General features: G+C 39.9%; 1 protein-coding gene across 4 annotated transcripts; it reads right to left on the minus strand.

The window, feature by feature from the left end:
• Positions 1-1,740: 1,740 nt before the first annotated feature.
• HAUS1 (HAUS augmin like complex subunit 1) lies at positions 1,741-21,284 on the minus strand. 4 transcript variants are annotated; one of them, XM_040478928.1, is made up of 10 exons: positions 21,040-21,284; positions 16,477-16,651; positions 11,415-11,550; positions 9,831-9,965; positions 8,472-8,595; positions 8,006-8,071; positions 6,739-6,810; positions 6,456-6,503; positions 5,130-5,214; positions 1,741-1,790 (listed from the first exon to the last, which is right to left on the minus strand). In XM_040478928.1, exons 1-9 carry the CDS (start codon positions 21,136-21,138, stop codon positions 5,164-5,166), a joined length of 906 nt encoding a protein of 301 aa, XP_040334862.1. In that variant the 5' UTR covers positions 21,139-21,284; the 3' UTR covers positions 1,741-1,790; positions 5,130-5,163. The 4 variants fall into 4 exon arrangements, with proteins under 4 accessions (XP_040334862.1, XP_040334863.1, XP_040334861.1 ...); XM_040478929.1 differs by lacking the exon at positions 1,741-1,790 and adding an exon at positions 2,847-3,076; XM_040478927.1 differs by lacking the exon at positions 1,741-1,790 and adding an exon at positions 2,847-3,198.
• Between the last annotated feature and the right edge of the window lie 58 nt (positions 21,285-21,342).

The raw sequence follows: 21,342 nt of genomic DNA on the forward strand, positions 1-21,342 counted from the left end.
CGAATAATGTTCCATTGTGAGGACAGAACGTATTTTGTTTGTCCACTCATCAGCTGGGGGGCATTTGGGTTGTTATGAATAATGCTAATACAAACATTCACGTATAAGTTTTTGTGTGGACATATGTTTTCATTTCTTTCGGGTATATACTTAGGAGTTCAATTGCTGGGTCATACAGTAACCTTATATTTAATCATTTGAGACCCTGCCAAACCATTTTCTGAAATGACTCTAGCATTTTCTTCCTATCATTAGTGTAGGAGGGTTCTAATTTGTCCACATCTTCACCAACACTTGTAATTTTTTGTCCTAGCCAGCTTGTGAGCAGGGGGTAGTATATCTCACTCTGGTTTTGATTTTTATTTCCCTGATAACTAATGATGTCAAACATCTTTTCATGTGGTTATTTGGCCAACTGTACATCCTCACTGGAGACATGTCTATTCAAATACCTTACCCATTTTTTTAATTGGATTTTTTTGCCCTTTATTATTATTTTTTAAGTCAATTTATTTATTGTGAAAGAGAAAGAGAGAGAGAGAGAGAGAGGGGAAGCATGGGGGAGTGGCGGAGAGTGAGGGAGAGAGAGAAAATCTCAACTAGGCTCTGCATTGTCAGGGCAGAGCCCAACGAGGGGCTCTATCCCACGAACTGTGAGATCATGACCTGAGCTGAAGTCAAGAGTCAGATGCCCAACCGACCAAGTCACCCAGGCATCCCGCCTTTTATTATTGAGTTGTAAGTTTTTACAGATTCTGGATACAAGTACCTTATCAGATATGGGATGTGCAAGTATTTCCCCCCATTCTGCAGATTGTCTAGTCACTTAAAAAAAAAAATTTTAAGTAATCTCTACACCCAACATGGGCTGAAACTTACAACCCTGATATCAAGAGTCGCATGCTCCACCCACTGAGCCAGCCAAACACCCATATTTACTTTCTTAATGGTATCTTTTGAAAGACAAAAAATTTTTTTGAAGATCCAATATTTTTAGTTTATTATTTTATTTTAGATAGAGAGGGGGAGAGAGAGCATTAGTGGCAGCGAGAGGCAGAGGCAGAGGGAAAGAGGGAATCTATTTTTTTTTAGACCCTCATCATCTTGTGTTTTTTTTCTTCATCATCTTCTTGTAACATAAGTTCTTATATAAAATACACTGAGAGTTTATTACATTCTGTAGTCTTGATAAAAAGGTAAGCCACAGATGTTTTCACAAAATTGTAATTATACATGTAACTTTTGTTTTTTCTTTTCAGATTCACCTGTTTATTTTTTTTTTCTTCTAAATACAATTTATTGTCAAGTTGGCTAACATACAGTGTATACAGTGTGCTCTTGGTTTCGGGGGGTAGATTCCCATGATTCGTCACTTATATACAACACCCAGTGCTTATCCCAACAAGCACCCTCCTCAATGCCCATCACCTGTTTCCCACCCCCCCACCCCCACCCCCACCAGGGAAAGAGAAAATCTTAAGCAGGCTCTAGACTCAGCCTGGAGCCTGACATGGGGCTTGATCCCTTGACCCTGGGATCATGACCTGAACCAAAATCAAAAATCGGACATTCAGTCGACTGAGCCACCCAGGAGCCCCGAAACACAAAAGTTAGCCAGTTTTAGCTATTTCCATGTAGTAAGCTGGGGCAATCATAGGACTCACCTAATTTTTTTCTCTTATCAATGAATGTCCTGTGCTTCTTTGTTATTCAGTATCTGAAGACTATTGTTTCTTAATTTTTGTTTTTCTGTGTAAATCAAGGCGGTCAGTCTGATCACTCTTCTCCACCTGGGCCAAAAGCAGAAATCTACGTTTTGACCTTCAGAGTTTTAATTACTGTTTGGTTCAAAATATTTTCTAATTCATATTATTATTTGATGCATAGGTTATTTAGAATGTTTTTCTTAAATTCCAAACATAGAACTTTTTGGTTATTTTTTTTATCTAATTGCATTGTGATGAGAGAACATGCTGCATGGGGTTTCTGTGCTTTTGTAGTGGTTGAGACTTCCTTTACTGCCCACTCTTGGGACAATTTTTTTTTTTTTTTTTTTTAAGGTAAGCTCCATGCCCAATCTCCCAAGCTTGAACTCATGACTCTGAGATCAGGAGTCACATGCTCTACCAACTCAGCCAGACAGGAGCCCCTGGACAACTATTGAAATGTTCTGGATACACCTAAAAAGAACGTGTATCCCATGGCAGGTAGGTATAGGATTCTTTATATGTCCATTGGATCAAGTTTGTAAATTGTGTTGTTTAAATACTCTGTATCCTTGCTAATTTCTTTCTCCCTGTTCTTCAGCTCAGGTCATGATCTCACAGTTCATGAGTTTGAGCCCCACAGTTGGGCTCTGTGCTAACAGCTCAGAGCCTGGAGCCTGCTTCAGATTGTGTGTCTCCCTCTCTCTCTGTCCCTCTCCTGCTCACGCTCTTTCTCTCTCAAAAATAAATAAACATTAACAAAAAAATTAGGGGCACCTGAGTGGCTCAGTCGGTTAAGCATCCGACTTCGGCTCAGATCATGATCTCCCGGTTTGTGAGTTTAAGCCCCGCATTGGGCTCTGTGCTGACAGCTCAGAGCCTGCTTCGGATGCTGTGCCTCCCTCTCTCTCTGTCCCTCCCCCACTCGTGCTCTCTCTCTCTCTCTCTCTCAAAAGTAAACATTAACAAACTAAAATAAAAATAATAATATAATTACTGTTTTTATAAAATTATGCTGGTCCTAAGTTTCTTTAATTCTTACAGTGTATATGTTTGCTCTCCTTTTACTTTGAACATTAATTTCACAAGCTACTTTTATCAATTAGCTACCGCAGCTAACAATCAGCCCAAAACTCAAAATAAGCTTCATATAACAATCATTTATTATTTCTCATGATACTATAGGTTGACTTTGTGGGCTTCTGGCCCAGGCCAGGTTGGTTGATCTCTGCTGCCTGCTGGTGGCTTGACGGGGGCCGGACAGTCTAAGAAGGCCTCATTCATATGGCTGGCAGTTGGCAGCCTGCTTGTCTTGGGTGGGGGCAAGGCTCGGCTGGAATCACTTGTTTCTGCTCCATGTAGCTTCTCATCTGCCAACAGTTCAAGCTGCTTTACGTAGTGGTTTCAGAATTCCAGAGCCATAAGAGAGGGCAAGCTCCAATACACAGCTTTTAATCCCCTGCTTCTGTCACATTCGCTATTGTCTCATTGTCTAAAACAAATCACAAGGCCAAGCCAAGAGGTAGAGATACAGACTTCATCTCTGGACGGGAGAAGTAGCAAAGTCACCACACAACGGGTGAGTGCCCAGGGACAGAAGAATTACTGTGGTCATTTCCACAATCAATTCAAGCTGCCTTACCAAAAACACTGGAATGAAGTCAAAAGAAAAATGACAAACTTGGGAAAAATATTTACAGTGCAAATCACAAAAGATTAATTTAGCTAATATACAAGGGGCTCTTATAAATTGTTAAGATAAAGACAAAATCACTATACCTACATGGCTAAATGATATGGACAGTTTTCAAAAAAGGAGATACAAATGTCTTTTGTATATTATATTTCCACATATTTGTGGGAAAGGAGTGGGAAATTTTTAAGGTCATTTAGGTAACCTTTAAAAAAACTGATTGCAGGTGTCTGGGTGGCTCAATTGGTTAAGCATCTGACTTCAGTTCAGGTCATGATCTCACGGCTTGTGAGTTTGAGCCCTGCATCGGGCTCTGTGCTGACAACTCAGACCAGGGAGCTTGTTTCAGATTTTATGTCTCCCTCTCTCTCTAACCCTCCCCCAATCATGCTGTGTCTCTGTCTCTCACAAATTAATAAACATTAAAAAAAGAACTGATTGCAAAAACAAAACCCCTCGTTTCATTTTCCTCTTTTTTAAAAATTAAACTGGTTGCTGGGGTGCCTGGGTGGCTCAGTTGGTTGAGTGGTTGACTTCAGCTCAGGTCATGATCTCTCAGTTTGTGGGTTCAAGCTCTGCATCGGGCTCTGTGCTGACAGCTCAGAGCCTGGAGCCTGCTTTGGATTCTGTGACTCCCTCCCTCTCTGCCGCTCCCCTACTTGTGCTCTCTTTTTTTCTCTCAAAAAATGAATAAATATTAAAAGAAAAAAAAAGCCATGACAGAGGATCATACTTTAAAAATAAATAAATAAAATAAATTTAATTAAACTTGTTGCTTCTTAATCACATGGTACAAAATTTTTCAAAGTACAAAAAGGAACACAATGAAAACTTTCTCCTTCTTTTTCCCTATACCACGGTTGTAACGGCCTTTGATTTTACTTATAAAAGATCTTGCCATGTAGGAATTTTTTAATCCAAATTTTCAAATAATTCTATCATTTCATTTATGGCTCCTGGATTTGGGTCCTCTGTTATTGAAATAAATTTTTGGGACAGAGAGAGACAGAGCATGAATGGGGGAGGGGCAGAGAGAGAGGGAGACACAGAATCGGAAACAGGCTCCAAGCTCTGAGCCATCAGCCCAGAGCCTGACGCGGGGCTCGAACTCACGGACCGCGAGATCGTGACCTGGCTGAAGTCGGACGCTTAACCGACTGCGCCACCCAGGCGCCCCTATGATTATTTAAAAGTCAAAACATTAAAGCTTTTCCCTGGTTTCTCTTACTGTCTTTTTTTTTTTTTTTTTAACATTTAAATCTTTGATCCTTGGGATTATCCTGACATAAGGCATGAAATAAGGATATAGCACCATGGGTTGAATTATCTGTCTCTCTACTACTGATTTAAAAGGTCATCTCTTTCAACTAAATTCCTGCATATATTAACATCTGGAGGTAGGCAGGTGATTGATCAGAAGGAAGGCAGCAAAACCCTAGAGGGAGGGCTGGGGAGAAACGTAAGTTGAGTTACAGAACTCTTCACTTAGTTGGCCTCACAAGTGACTGCATGACAACTGTCATAATGTTCACCAAAGAGACCCACTGAGGGACACTTAACTGTCAGCAACATAGAAAAACAGTTTGTAATATGAAAACTGTGTATTTGGGCACAGAAATGCAATACACAACCAGAAACCACTGTTCCATCAACAGGGACATTATTATACAGGTGTTAAATTGTTAAGGCATAGGAGAGGAAACAATTCTTTCAAGTCCTATTCAATTTACTTTGTTAGGGACGATGAAGCTTACTGGACTCTGGTCACAGTTCCATCATATCTACTTTCTTTGTAAGCTCAGCTTCAATGGTATCCTAAAGGAAGAAAGAACCACCATAAATTCTATAAATAAGGACATAAAACAGGTCCTCTAACTTCTAGTGTTATTTAAAATAAGGGAAGCAAAAAAGAAAAACATTAAAACAGAAATTTTTAAAAATACCATTATAAATATTAAATATGTGTTTAGACATTCCTTGCTTTTACCTTGCCCCCCTCTTTCCCACACCCTAAAAGTTTTCAGACCCCTGATTCTAGTTAACATCTCAAGGGGGAAAAACCCTTTAGAGAGATGAATCAGTGTATCAGTATAAAGACACACGAACACATTTTTCTGACCTCTGCTGCTTGACCAATGCATTTCCTCAACATCTCTCACGTCACCTTTTTCTTCTCTCGTTGACACTTTCTCATTACTTCTCACCTGGTCTAAATACACCAACCGTTTCTGCAGTTTTCTTTCTCCTTCTTCTAATCCACCCTATATACTGATTCCAGAATAATCTTCCTAAAAACTGGCCTAATCAAAAAGCATAGCTCTGATCACATTTCATTTCTCTTTAGCTTAGAAAGTTAAGAAACACACAGCAATGTTCAGTGGTCCCATACAGCCTCCAAGTTCAACTCCCTTTATATTTAAGGTCCTTTATATCATAAACCAATTGACCTTCTTTAGTCCTGTTGTCCACTGCATACCCCTAAACAGCTGGGCCGCATCACTTGTCAAAGCTTGGAAAAGTCCTCCGTTTTCTAGCTCACACACCTTTGCTAATTCATTTGCTTAGAATATTCTGTTTTGGGACACCTGGGTGGCCTAACTGGTTAAACATCCGAGTCTTGATTTAAGCTTGGGTCACAAACTCACGGTTTGTGAGATCGAGCCCCGGGTTGCTGTTAGCACAGAGCCTGCTTGGGATTCTCTCTCAACCTCTTTCTGCCCCTCCCCTGCTTGCTCTATCTCTCTCTCTCAAAATAAACAAATAAACTTAAAAAAAAAAAAAAGAATATTCTGTCTTGCAATCCCCCTTTTCCAATTAGGAAAATCTATGCGAAAATGTAAAAGACATAAAAGGTCACTATGTATTTTTTATGCAAAGAAACACATACACATATCCAAAAAAGTATTAAAAAACGCATGGTAATGACACACAACAGCTTTGAGACCGTGGTTTACCTTGGAATAGGAAGGAAAGAAGGGTGGAGGGAGCTGTAGCCATATCAGTGTTTTTTCCTTTATTTTTAAAAAATAGGAAGGAAAAAAACTGGAACTACTTACTAGTTCCCGCTTTGCTTCTTCAATTTTCACCTGAGCAAGCGACGGATTCTTTTAAAGAAAAATAAAACAAGGAAAGATTATGTTGCTTCAACTAGGACTCAAGGAGAAAAAGTGCAACAATCTTTTTCAAAAGGCAAAACACCTTACAGAGTGTATCCAGTGCACACACAACACTGAAACTCAGCGGAGACTTGAAAGCCTTAAACATGAACCCAGTATTTTCATGATCAGTTAGTACCCCCGGGGAAAGTTGGCGATGACTTTAATTCATAAAAATAATTACCGGCATTAAATCTAAATAGGACTCCAATTTTTTCTTCAAAGGTATTGTCTGTCGTTTTAGTTCTGCCAATTTCTGGGGGTGGAAAAAAATCCAAGAGTCACAGAGTGATAGAGATATTCATAACGCAACTAAATATTGCTCATTTCTGAAATAAAACATTATAAATGTTAACATTAAGATATTTAAAATAATATATCAAATTGTATCAATGTGTTAAATGAGGTTCAAAGATATAGGAATAACAAACTCACTTCCAATGGAAACAATCCTTATTAGATGCTTAAAATAGAAAAGTTATACTCCCATTTATTAAGAATTAGATCTAAATGGGGCACCTGCTGGCTCTGTTGGTAAAGCATGCAACTACTGATCTCAGGGTTTAAGTTTGAAACCTACAATGGGTGTAGAGATGACTTAAAATGTTTAAAGGGGCACCTGGGTGGCTTAATTGGTTAAGCGCCTGACTCTTGATTTTGGCTCAGATTATGATCTCACGGTTCCTGAGTTCAAAGCCCATGTCAGGTTCTGTGCTGACAGCATGGAGCCTGCTTGGGATTCTTTCTCTCTTTCTTTTTCTGCCCCTCCCCTGCTCTCTTGCTCTCTCTCTCAAAATAAGTATTTTAAAAATTAAAAAGAAATGAAAAAGAAATAAAATCTTAAAAAAAAAAAGACTAGGATCTAAATATGCTGTCTAGGAAGACAGAATAATGTGATCAAGAAGAATCAGAATGTAAGGGAACAATTAGAATCTCAAATACATACTTATGAATTGTCAACTTTAGATTCCCAAATCAAAGTATAAAAAAATCTTAAGAATAAATAAGTAATAATAAAATAAAACAAAGCCCCCTCTTTCTCCCTCTTCCTATCAAAATACATGAAACACTTACACAACCTAAAAACCTAGAATTGCATCCTATATGAGTTTTGGGGCCTGCATTTTTACTGTACATGGAAAGAGAAGAAGAGGACCTACATGCTTAGCACATAATCCCTCAATAAATGTATTTTATAAATAAATCAATAATACATAACGGACTCTAGCAAAGAGTTTCTGGCATATAGTAGTAAATAAAGGAAACCAAACAAATGTGAGGATAGATACAGCTAACCACGTAATAAAGGTATAAATACTAGTGAACATAAAGTACAGAGGTAAAGAAAAACAGGTCAATAGTGAATTAAGCTCTCTAAAAAGAAGCAAATGAAAAGGCAGATTGTGTGCTAAGATTCTAAAGAAAGCTAAATTGGGTTAAAATAGGTTCACCTCTGAGAGCGCTACGAGGGACTGGTGAGACAGAGAAGCATCCATGCCTCTGGTGGAAAGTTGCTCCTATAATTACAAAAAAGGGAGTTTAGTGAAAAAAAGTATTTTCAAAGTGACCATCGTGACATATTTTCATCATATAACACAGTAAAGAGAAGCTACAAATCATAGATGAAAGACCACATGCATCTAAGCAGTTCTATGCTGCATGTGGGTCATTTCAAACAGTCACAGATTTGTGACAAGGTGGGTTCAGCGCTAAGAGTTGGGGCCCCCGGGCTTTGGGGCCTGGCTGCCTGTGTTTGAATCTGGATCCACTGCTAAGCAGCTACGTGACCTTGGGTAAGTGACCTATCTTCTCTATAGTTCCCTTATCTGTAAAAAGGTAAGCATATGTCTAGTTGTGAGGATGAAGGTCGACAAGAAGTCTGAAAAGAACTAAATATATTCAGTCCTTTGTACAAACCTCTGCAGCTTTGATTCCAAATCTGAACTCCTCCGACTTTGCTTTTAGGAAATCCATGTTCTGAAGACGATGGTCAACCTTCGCCCTTTCCGTAGACAGATGCAACTCTGCCTTCTTTAGATCCCTTTAAAAAGTAGAGTTGAACCCATGGGGGAGGGGAAGGAAAAAAAATAAAAAGAGGTTAGAGTGGAAGAGAGCCAAAGCATAACAGACTCTTAAAAACTGAGAACAAACTGAGGGTTGATGGGGGGTGGGAGGGAGGGGAGGGTGGGTGATGGGTATTGAGGAGGGCACCTTTTGGGATGAGCACTGGGTGTTGTATGGAAACCAATTTGACAATAAACTTCATATATTGAAAAAAAAGTAGAGTTGAAAACATTTTCTTCTCCTCAGTGGAATTATTATTAAAAAAATACTCTGGATTAGCCAAAAGTAGACAACATACTTGCTACTTTCTACCATAGATTTTATATCCCAGACTAGCTACGGTGTATTCTCCCAGGTCATTCTCCACTCCATGTTGCCACCTGGGATTTTTCTCATGGAATACTAAGTAATTTTAAGATTAATCTATGTCAATTATTCTTGGAGAAAGTGAACCTGCTATTTAAAAAAGTGATTTAATATATCCTAAAGCAATTTGAATTATGGAAGTCTCAAAGCCTTCTTTCCTAAATGTGACATGATACAGTGCCTTGCATATACATACTTAATATTTGTTAAATAAATTTACACACCACCAAATTACTTGTGCATATCCACACTCCTGATCTATAGCATCTAATCTCTGGGGCAACCAAATATAATGTGACTTTAGGTTGCACCATGGCTTATAAGTTAAAAAGAAAAATTCACATACATTATCAAAATTATAAAACCCAGGCTATTTAATTATTTTTAATTTTTTTCTTTCATGTTTATTTATTTTTGAGAGAGAGACAGACAGACAGAGTGTGAGAGGGGGAGGGGCAGAGAGAGAGAGGGAAACACAGACTCTGAAGCAGGCTCCAGGCTCCAAGCTGTCAGCACAGAGCCCAATGTGGGGCTCGAACTCACAAACCGTGAGATTGTGACCTGAGCTGAAGATGGACACTTAAATGACTGAGCCACCCAGGCGCCCCAAACCCCAGGCTATTTATAAAAGAGAAAAAATGGTAAGAAAAAGTATGAAGTAAAAGGTGGAAGTCTGTACCCAATCCCTACTTCCACCCAAGTCATTTTTTACTTAGAAAACCATGTATGGACTCCAGTTTCTAATGTGTTGTTTTAAATCCCGTCTACTGTCAAAACTAAATCTGACACTGTCCTGTTACTGCCTGTATAACAAACATCATCACCACTTTCAACTCAGTTACTTACTCTCGTAGACATTTTTCCAACACTAAAGTTGCAGTTAGATTTTTTTCAAGTTTCGCCAATTCAAGCTTGATTTCTTCATTTTTGGATTTGGTACGGAAAAGATCAGACGTCAAATCATTCACTGCGGGGATAAAACTAAAAAAAGGATCTGGTCACATAAATGGACATTAAGGACAATAATGATAATTATTCCTCATTTCTAACAATGATTTTGTCTTAATGTGGATTCTTCTATAATCATGCTCTACGCATTTTTTTAATAATTAAAAAAAATTTTAACATTTATTCATTTTTGAGTGTGCGTACATGCGAGTGGGGGAGGGGCGCAGAGAGACAGAGACAGAGAGAGAGACAGAGAGAGAGAGAGAGAGAGAAAATCCAAAGCCTGCTCGACGCTGTCAGCACAAAGCCTGACATGGGGCTCAAGCTCATGAACTGTGAGATCATGACCTGAGCTGAAGTCAGACGCTCAACTGACTGAGCCATCCAGGCGCTCCTCTCTGTATTTATATGCTGTTCCCATTTCCTGGAAAGCTCTTCTTCAGGTAAATTTCAATTCGTCTTTTAAAATTCAAATAAGATTCACTCCCGTTCTGGAACTCACTACCCCTTTCTCTGTACTAATCAACAGGTTGTACATTCTTATACTGTTAAAGGTGTCACTCTATGCTATAGTTTTACATACCCATCTCCCCTATTTGACTGTGAGCAGAGACAGTCCTTGCTGCCAATTACTATCCTATTCATCTCTGCTTCCTCTGCCTGTACGTATACATAGCTATATGCCTAGCATATAACTGGTATTTGGTGTCTGCTGAATTGACTGAATTCAAGTTTAGGTTTCTTATGTTCTTATACCTGAAACACTACTTCCTGAGAATATATATAAATTCCAAGTTTTATATGGGCAATTAAGTAGAATAGCTATACAGTTCTCTGATTGTAAGTTATAGTGGTAGTCCTAGCTGAGATATGGCCACCAACGGTAATCACATGGACTTGGGGGTCAGGCTGGGTTTGAATCCCAAATCTGCCATTTACCAGCTTGGAGAAGTTATTTAATACACCTCTCCTGAGCTTTAGTTTCCTCTTAGGGTTGCTAGAAAGAATAATGTCATTACATAAGTGGAATACCTGTCACAAAGAATAAAGGTCCGTAATCTACTCTACAGAGCCCGACACGGGGCTCGAACTCACGGACCACGAGATCATGACCTGAGCTGAAGTCGGCCGCTTAACCGACTGAGCCACCCAGGCGCCCCTGAATAAGATAATTTAGGCTACTGCTTTTCTTACTGTTTACGGGGAATAATGTGTTACCTAATTTCTTTCCAAACAAATGTGAGAAGCAACCTTCACAAACCTAATCCTGAAAGAAGAAAACACTAAAATTTAAACAATGTCAGGTTTATCTGAATTAAATACATACATTTACTAGCAATGATAAGAAGGAATTAAGCAAATTCAGTGTTTTGGGATTTATTGTTAATTTCCTATATAGAATTACCCAGTGAAACAAAAAGCCCTTAGTTGAGACCTTACAGTACGTATGATTACAGAAATGAAAACTGTCACAAGAATTACCTAGCTAGTGAGGAATCCTTTGTTTCAAGGGCCACTGCAGTGTCAACCAAAGCATTCAGGTACCTAGAACCAGCGCCAGACAGATTGGCAGGGGAAAAATTCACACTTTCCATAAGAAGGTCTTGAAGGTGCTTGGCTGAAAAGATATAAGAGTTCTATGGTGACTAAGATGTTTGTTTTACTTTAATTTTTAACAGCTTTAATGACAACTTATCATATACCATATAATCCACTCACCCAAAGTATACAACTCAATAGCTTTTAGTATATTCACAGAGTTGTATACCCATCAATACAATCAATTTTAGAACATTTTCATTGCCCCAAAAAGAAACCCCACCATTTCTTAGTCATCATATTCCAATTCCCCAACCCATGAAGCCCTAGCAACCACTAATCTACATTCTGTCTTTTCTCATTTCATATTTGGGTATATACCTAGAAGTGGAACTGGTGGTCATATGGTAACTATGTTTTAACCATTTGAGGAATTGCCAGACTGTTTTCCAAAGGGACGGTATGATTTTACATTCCCACCAGAAGTGTATGAGGATTTCAATTTCTCCGTATCTTGACCAACAAGTTTTTGTTTGTTTGTTTTACCAACAGTTGTTTATTTGTCTTTTTTTTTTTTTTTGCATAGTGGTCATTCACAGAACTTAATAAATGGTTACTCAAGACCCGAATATTTTTATTTTTGATTATAGCCCTCCTTATAGGTGTGAAAAGGAATTGTGGTTTTCATTTGCATTTCCCTGATGGCTAATAATGCTGGCTTAATGGTCATTTTTATATTTTCTTGGGAGAGACGTATATTCACATCCCTTTCCCATTTTTAATTGGGTAATATGTCTTTTTATTACTGAGTTGTAAGAGTTCTTTATATGTTGTAAATACAGGTCCCTTATCAGATATGATTTACAAATGTTTTCTCCCATTCTGTAGGTTGTTTTCTTCACTTATTTGACGGTGTCCTTTGAGAACAAAAGTTTTAATTTTGATGACGTACCATTTATCTACTCTTTCTTTTGTTGTTTGTGTTTAGGGACTCATAGCTACGAAACCATTGCCAAATTCAAGGTCATAAAGATATACACCAAAGTGGTCTTCAGAGTTTTAGGTTTAGCTCTTACATTTAGGTTTTTCATTTATTTTGAGTTAATTCTTACATATGGTATGAGGCAAGATCCAACCTCATTCTTGTACATGTGGATATCCAGTTAGCCCAGCACTGGTCATTGAAAAGGCTATTTTTTTCCTGCACTGAATTGTCTTGTTACCCTTGTCAAAAAATCAAGAGACCAGGGGTGCCTGTCTGGCTTACTTGATGGAACACGTGACTCTTAATCTTGGGGTTGTGAGTCTGAGACCCATGTTGGGTGTAGAAATTACTTAAAAATAAAATATTAAGGGGCGCCTGGGTGGCGCAGTCGGTTAAGCGTCCGACTTCAGCCAGGTCACGATCTCGCGGTCCGCGAGTTCGAGCCCCGCGTCAGGCTCTGGGCTGATGGCTCAGAGCCTGGAGCCTGTTTCCGATTCTGTGTCTCCCTCTCTCTCTGCCCCTCCCCTGTTCATGCTGTCTCTCTCTGTCTCAAAAATAAATAAACGTTGAAAAAAAAATTAAAAAAAAAATAAATAAATAAAATATTAAAAAAAAAAATCAATAGACCAGGAGTTAAGGCTTCCAGCCTACCAGTGCAAAGAGCTCTGCATACCTGCTGTCCAGTGAAAGTGGTGAAAATTATAAACAAACACACAAACAAAGAAACCCAGCCATGTAAAAACACAAACACAAAAACAAAACCAGAACTAAAACACAATGATTTAAAGCCTCTGGGAATGGTCCTAAGAACAAACAGCAAATGAAGAAACATCTAGTCAAGAAAATCTATGACAATTCAGTAAGGAAGGTAAGTTTGTGATATGTAAACCAAAACCACTCTCTCCTTCTCTCTCCCAGTTCAGGGAGGCAGAGACTCCACTCCAGACTGTTGTAGTCAAGAACACAGGGATCCTCTGCCTCCAGCTCCCAGCCAGAGGGCTTTCTTTCCAGGAGGAATAGGACTTCAGTGTTTCTCATCCTGCCACCAGCTCTCTGTTGCTGATACTAAGTCCTAGATGAATGTGGATGAGAGGTGTGGGCTCCCCCACCCAGCCACTGTTCTTAGTATCAAACTCTACCGTGGGTGAGCATCTACCATGCTGAGAATACCAGGGTCCTGAGGGCCCTTGCACCAGCTCATGAGGTGGTGATTTCAGACCAGGAAAGTCAAGTCAAGAGGACCTAAGTCTGCTGTACTCCCCCGTCCACCCAGCACTCAGCATCTACACTAGGGGTGTCACTTGGAGAAAACCTTGCTATTGTCTCTACCCTCACCTCCAGATCGCTGGCTCAGAGATTTTGTGCAGAGGAAGAAGCAAGCCATAGAAGAGATAATGCCCAGTATCTTCCCAAAGGAACTGATTTCATTTGCGACAGAGCCTGGAGAAGTCCAAGCCTAAGGAGACTCTCGAAAACAATGGAAGTTATAGTAAAAAGCACTTGGGAGAAGAGTCAAACTGCGGGCTAGTTAGTTTACATGGGAGAACCAGAAAATAAGACATCTAGGAGGGGCCATCCTTGGGTCACAACAAATATCAAACACTGCCCTGTAAAACTACTCCTTTAAGGGTGCCAGAATTTGATTGAATTAGCTTGTAGAACAATTTATGTCCCACATAAATTGATAAATTTATCAATAAATAAATCATAAATTGATTATTGCTGAAAACAATAATCAGCTGTCAATTACCAGAATTTTACACCTGGATGTGGTCTATGAAAGAGAGAAAGACAGTCCCCAAAACCACTGACATCCCAGAGTGACTGTGGGAATACTTAAGTCTGTGCCTCCCTGAGGAGCAACATCAGAGGCTTAACACCATCAGGGGTAAATAGACTTCATTAAAAGCAGTCAGTCACTAAGTAAATAAGAAAACAACAATGAAAACAAGCTCTGGGGCGCTGGGGGTGTTGGGAGACTAGTACTCAGAGTTGCTACATTACCTAAAATGTCCAGTTTCCAACAAAAATATACAGGCATGCAAAACGACAAAGCATGACCCATAGTAAAATGTAAGCAAAAGAAACTGCCTGTCAGAATGACCAGATATTGGATTTGTCAGAAAAAGACTTCAAAACAGCCATAATAAATATGTTCACAGTACTAAAGGAAACCATGATTAAAGAAGTAACAAAAGGTATAAGGACAATGTTGTATCAGATAGAGACTATCAAAAAGAGATAGAAATTATAAATGGAAATTCTAGAGTTGAAGAGTACAATAACTAAAATGAAAAGTTCACTAGAGAAAACAAACAATAGATTTGAAGTAGCAGAATAAATAATAAGTGAACTTTAAGATAAAGTGATAAGAGATTATGGAAGCTGAAGAACAGAGAGGAAAAAAGTGGGCACACTTGGGTGGCTCGGTTGGTTGAGTGTCTAACTCTTGATTCCAGCTCAGGTCATGATCCCAGGGTTGTAGGATCGAGCCCCACATTGGGCTCCTTGCTGAGCAATGGAGCTCTCTCTCTCTCTCTTTCCCCTTCTATCCTGCTTGTGTGCTCTCTCTCTCTAAAATAAAATTTTTTTTAAAGTGAAAAATAAAAGAGCCTCAGAAAAATGAGGAACAACATTAGGCACACCAACATATGTACAATGGTCATACAGAAGAGAAAAAGCAGAAAAAATAGTCAAAGAAATAATGCCTGAAAAGTTCCCATATTTATTGAAAAACAGTAATTTACACATTCAAGGAATAACTCAACAAATCCAAGTAGGATAAATGCAGAGAGCTCCACAAACATACATATCAAAGTAAAAATGTTGAAGTAAAAGATAAGGAGACAATCTTGAGACAATCTTGTTCTCACAGCAAAAGAAAAAGGACTTGTTATTTACAAGGAAACCCCAATAAGATTAACAGTTGACTTCTTGGCAGAAACAGTGGAGGCCAGAAAGCAATGGGACAACATAGTGGAAAGTGTTCTAAAAGAAAATCTGTCAACAGAGAATCCTACATCTAGCAAAACTATCTTTCAAAAATGAATGCAAATAAAGACTCCCAGATAGACAAAAACTGAGAGAATTGGTTGCCAGCAGTCTTGACTTATAAGAAATACTAAAGGAAGTTCTGCAGGCTAAAAGCAAGTGACCCCAAACAATAATTCAAATGCACACGAAAACAACAATGAACACCAGGAAAGGTGGCCAGGGAATTATAAAGAGTATAAATGCATATTTTTTTCTCCTGATTTAAAAAGCAATGTATAACATAATATGCATACAAAGTACTGCTGGGTCATAGAAATGTAATATATATTCTAAAAGCAGTACACCAAAACAAAAAGTCAATTTTGCTGTATGTTAACTTTTAAAAGAAAGCAGGAAAAAAGCCCACACATAGAATTACAATATAAATTGCACTACACTCAAAACATGGAATGTAACACATGCCACACATGTAAGTTAGTTAAATACAGGGCAATTGCAAGTCTCAATTCTTTCCTCTTTTGTATATTCTGACCCATAGAAAGACTTTTATCAATTGTTTTTTAATGTGTGGTTAGTATTATAAAAACAACAGGTTTCCCAAATACACTCTTTCAAGCTACACAGGTGTAGCACACATACTAATAGTGTGACTTGTACAAGTCTCATAGTTCATGGCTGCCACCTCAGATGTCCCAATGGCTCACTGTAACTAAATCATGGAGACGGGGAAATAGATCAAAAAGATATGTAAGTGAAAAACCACAGGCATCTTGTATGTCAGGCTACGTTTAGCTTCATGTTTTAGGGGTTACTGTTGTGCTATCAGAGTACCAATTGAATTTATATTATAATGACATTTATTGCTTATTAAGTTGCTGTAACAGAATGGGAGGCAAATCTGGGTAAAATAAAGAAGCAAAACTAACAAGCAGTCTACCTTAAATTAAAGCTTGTATACTTTGGCGTTATACATAAAATGTAGTCATCTCGAGTTATTACCTCATTCAAAACTCTTACTAATCTCACCTTCTGATTCATATTCGCTTGCTTTCTGTTTCAAGTCCTCTATTACCAGGCAGACATCCCTGTCCCGGACTCTGTTGCGTTCTGAAAGGTGATGTAAAATCTCCGTGGTCCGAGGATTCACCTCATATTGCGGAATAGGGTGATCTCCAAATATTTTTTTCAACCACGCAGCAACCTAACCATTAAAAGAAAAGCAAAGATTATAAACCTTGTTTATTGTAAAAGCATGAAGCAAATATTCGAAAGAAGTGATGAGAAGCAAAGAAAATGTGTTGTAGAAATGTTCTATTTATTTCACATTATAATTTGTCTTTAGGGAGATAGATACTAGACGTCAGGAGACAAAAGTGAGCAAGCACAAATAAAAAAATTACCATAAAACAATCTATATTTTCCTAAAGCTACAAAGCTGTATACGCTAATAATGTGCATCACTCGGATAATTTTAAAGCTCAATATGAAGGTGTTCAAGCTTTCTTATACGTGAAAAGTCTGAAAAAAAAGAGTTGCCCCCAACAACACACCAAAAGCCCCGCTGTTCTGGGAGGCACCTAGAGTTGGGATGCAGGCCGAGGAATCAGGTCAGGTGTGAAAATCCTACTAGGAAGCAGCGGTGAACGGGGAAGCTTGGCTGTAAGGTGGGTTTGGATTTGGAAGTCCCACTCCAGTCGGCTGAGAGGGATCTCCTACCAGGGGGCTCTTCCACCGCTGTCCAAGCCCGAGTCCCAGCAAGGAGAGGCCCGGGGAAGGAAGGGAAACGCCCTTTCTGGGGGGTAGGGGTGGGGGTCTAAGCGGAGTCGGGCTCCCAGATCGCCAAGGCGGACTAAAGACCGATCCGCGGAGCAAGGGGAGAACAAAAGTAAAAATGCTGCGCCCAGGAGATGCGCGGGCGAGGAGTGTGTCGCCAAAGACGCCGTTTCCAGGAGGCCGCAAAGCCCGGCTCCCGCCCCATCACCTGCGCCTCTTTCTCTTCCTGTGCTTCCATAGCCGCCGTTCCCTCAACTTCTCGAGAAGCTCCTCACGAGAGAAGTGCCGAGCTCGCTCGGAAGGTCCCGCCCATACACCGTTGGTCCCGCCCCTTCTGGGCCAAGGGTTTTTGGGAGTTGTGGTTTTTTACTAGGACTCTGGGGCTCTGAGTCCTTGGGCCAGGCTGGTGGAAGACTCCAGCACCGGACCCTCTCTTCACTTGCTGCTTCTACGCTCTCTCCGCTCTCCGTGGTATCATTTCCTAGGTGAGAAGTACACCTGTCTAGAACCAGCCTGTTATTTCTTTCTTATATTTTTATTTCTGACTTGAATCATTTGTCTTTAAATAAACAAACAAACAAACCTGCAACTTGTTTTTTCGATAACTGATATTTGTTTCTTCCACACGGAGTGCATTAAGTTAAATGTTTTATTTTTACCTGAGCAATATGAGCCGAAGCAATCTTAATCTTATCCCTTAGTTTTCACTGCCAAAGAGCTATCTGTGCTGGAGGCTATTTTAAAACAGTTGCCAGCTGGGGCGCCTGTGTGGCTCAGTCGGTTGAGCTTCAGACTCTTGATTTTAGCTCAGGTCATAATCCCGGGGTGGTGGGAGGAGCCCCCCCCCCCCACCCCCCACTTGGGCTCTGCACTGAGTATGGAGCCTGCTTGGGATTCTCTGTCTCCCCCAACCCCCTCTCTTCCCCTCTTTGTCTCTGTCCCTCCCCCACTCATGCAATCTCATCCTCTTTCAAAATAACATTTATTTTTTAAAAAGGAACATAATTTGCTTAAAAAAATAAAACAGTCGGGGCGCCTGGGTGACTCAGTCGGTTAAGCGTCCGACTTCGGCTCAGGTCATGATCTCACAGTCCGTGTGTTAAAGCCCTGCTCAGAGCCTGGAGCCTGCTTTGGATTTTCCTCTCTCTCTGCCCCTCCCCTGCTTATGCTCTCTCTCTGTGTCTCAAAAATAAATAAAAACATTTTAAAAAATTAAAAAAAAATAAAACAGTTGACAGGAGCCAACTTCTGACACTGTTGCTGCTGCTCAGCCATTCTTCCATTCATTTCTTGCCTTCCCTAAAATTCTCCATCCTGTAGTTAACACGAAGAGAGGTTCTCTATATTTACACAGCAATATATCGTTTTCTATGTGTTTTATTTCAGTTTAATTCTTTTTTTAAAATTTTCTTTCTTAATGTTCATTTAATTTCAAGAGAGATAGAGCGTGAGCAGGGGAGGGGCAGAGAAAAAGGTAGACACAGATTCTGAAGCAGGCTCCAGGCTCTGAGCTGTCAGCAAAGAGTCCAATGCAGGGCTCAAACCCATGAACCATGAGATCATGACCTGAGCCAAAGTTAGACACTTAGCCAACTGAGCCACTCAGGCATGCCTTTAGTTTCGTTTTTACAAGTAGCTGGTAAAAATAGATGAACAAATTTTACCTATTTTCATGTTAAAACACACACACACACACACACACACACACACACGGATTAAATGAATTGACCAAGATTAGGTAGTAGAAGCTAGAATCTGACCATAATGTTCTGGTTCCGATTGAGTGTTTATCTTTGAAGGCTAGTTAGACCACACTGTTGCCTGCAACCTCCTGTAATATACTGTTACACCAGGAAAGGTAGACCGTGTACTCGACTGCCTGATATATGTGGTTTAAGACCAAATTGTGGAGTAGTCTTATCACTAAATATCTTTCTTCTAAGTCATGTGCATATTTAAAATGACGAAACCTTTCTTTTCAAAGGAATTTTATTAACTAGTGAATACTATATTGTATGGCTTGTTTATTCTTTTTGTTTTACTCAAATATATCTCTGCTCAGTAACCAAATATCTGGTAAGATGGTACAGCCCCTGAATGGGAAAAAGTTATCTTTATGCCCTTTGTCCACTTTCATCACTACAAATTTCACAAAATAACCCTCCAACTTTGTTGTTTTTACAAACCATTTTTTTTTTTCTGTTAGCCTACTATTACCCATGAGGAGAAGGATGCTCACCTTGAAAATAGAGTAGAATTTTAGGGAAAGGGATTGCTGACCATACATTTACAAGCCATCTTTTTTTTTTTTTTTAATTTTTTTTTCAACGTTTATTTATTTTTGGGACAGAGAGAGACAGAGCATGAACGGGGGAGGGGCAGAGAGAGAGGGAGACACAGAATCGGAAACAGGCTCCAGGCTCTGAGCCATCAGCCCAGAGCCTGACGCGGGGCTCGAACTCACGGACTGCGAGATCGTGACCTGGCTGAAGTCGGACGCTTAACTGACTGCGCCACCCAGGCGCCCCAATACAAGCCATCTTTTAGGAAATGACCCTTTCAACCCAGATATTCATATGCCCTACCCAAATTAAGGTTTTAGGTGTAATCCAGGATTTGGCAAATGAAGCTGAAAGATGCTTCTCAGAACACTTACAAGTGAAGGCAATATTAATAGTTTTACTATCACAAAATACCCCATATCTTACCCCCCCAATTCTGTACATATCACAAAAAATCTCAATAAAAATTCTGTATGTGTATGTATGGGGATAGTTCTGCCCCAATCTTTTTTTTTTTTTTTTATGTTTGTTTTGAAAAAGAGAGAAATAGAGAAAGTCCAAATAAGCTAGAGCAGAGTGAGAGGAGAGACTCCCAAGCAGGCTCCTCACTGTCAGCACAGAGCTGGATTCCATTAACCATGAGATCATGACCTGAGCCAAAGTCAGACACTCAACGGACTGAGTCACTTAAGTGACAGGGCACCCCAGGAGCCCCAGTTCTGTCCCATATTTATATATATATTATAAATTATGTATATAATATATAATATAGTAATATATGTTATATATATCTATATGTATCTAGTGTTTTATAAATAATTATAAATAATTAGTGTTTATTTTTGAGAGAGAGACAGAGCACCAGCTGGGGAGGGGCAGAAAGGGAGACACAAATTTGAAGCAGGCTTCAGGCTCCCAGATGTCAGCATGGAGCCTGACACCGGGCTAGAACCCACGAACTATGAGATCATGACCTGAGATCATCACTTGAGCCAAAGTCAGATGCTTAGCCCACTGAGCCCCTTAGGCACCCCTGCCCCAATCTTAATGTGTAGATATAGAAAAGGTTTTTTCTTCATTTCCATTGCATTCCAAATTTAAAAGCATAGTCCCTGCTGTCATGAAACTAGTTGCTGGTAGAGGAAACCTTGACTTCTGGTCCAGTCTGTGGTGGGACTTCTGATTCTGGTCCACTCTCAGTAGAATTGGCAACCACTCTTCTTGAATTGTGTTTGTTACCATTAAAAAATTGTTCTAATATACAGTATTCATTTAGATAGAATCTAAAAGAACTGCGATTTTCCAATCTGAGCGCGTACTGGATCACCTAGAATGGTGTGGGTGCCTGTCAAAAATTAAGATTCCTCCAAATTATCGATTTTAAGAGGGTCTGGGGGTGGGGCCAGAGATCTTCGCATTCACCAGTTCGGCAAGCCCAGGGTGATAATTGTTTACCGTTGCTACAGCACCAAGGCTTTAATAGCTGTAATCTCGGAACTCCTCCCCCCCGCCCCCCCATTCAACCTCCTGTCACCTTCAAACCAGCCGCCCCAGGTACAGGGTGACGCCAACACCGTCTCCCTGTCGGAACAGGGCCTGAGCGCCGCATCATAGCAGGTTCCGCTACCCACATGGTCGCCAGGGGCAACCATAAGGTCGACTCAGTAGGCCAAAATAAATGTGTGACGAATGCCTGGACCGAAGCTGGCAAAGGTCTAATCACTCATTTTTAAGTTTAAATCTAAAAATAATATTTAAAAAAAGCAACTCCACCCCCAGTCCTCCTCTAAAAGGCAGATTCGCGTCCGGAGGTGAACACGAGGGGCGGTACTTCCGG

This window comes from Herpailurus yagouaroundi, unplaced genomic scaffold, assembly GCF_014898765.1.
Source record: "Herpailurus yagouaroundi ecotype Mexico unplaced genomic scaffold, PumYag 142, whole genome shotgun sequence".
Classification (NCBI taxonomy): Eukaryota; Metazoa; Chordata; class Mammalia; order Carnivora; family Felidae; genus Herpailurus; species Herpailurus yagouaroundi.

Bases quoted from the DNA above. Each gene is read 5' to 3' on its own strand.
- HAUS1 (XM_040478928.1), bottom strand. From the start codon at position 21,138: ATGTGGGTAGCGGAACCTGCTATGATGCGGCGCTCAGGCCCTGTTCCG. The intron at 8,596-9,830 runs GTAAGTAACTGA...TACTTTTTAAAG, and splicing joins TTGGAAAAATGTCTACGAGA to GGATCTAAAGAAGGCAGAGT. The intron at 6,811-8,005 runs GTGAACCTATTT...TTCCACCCCCAG, and splicing joins CCCTCGTAGCGCTCTCAGAG to AAATTGGCAGAACTAAAACG.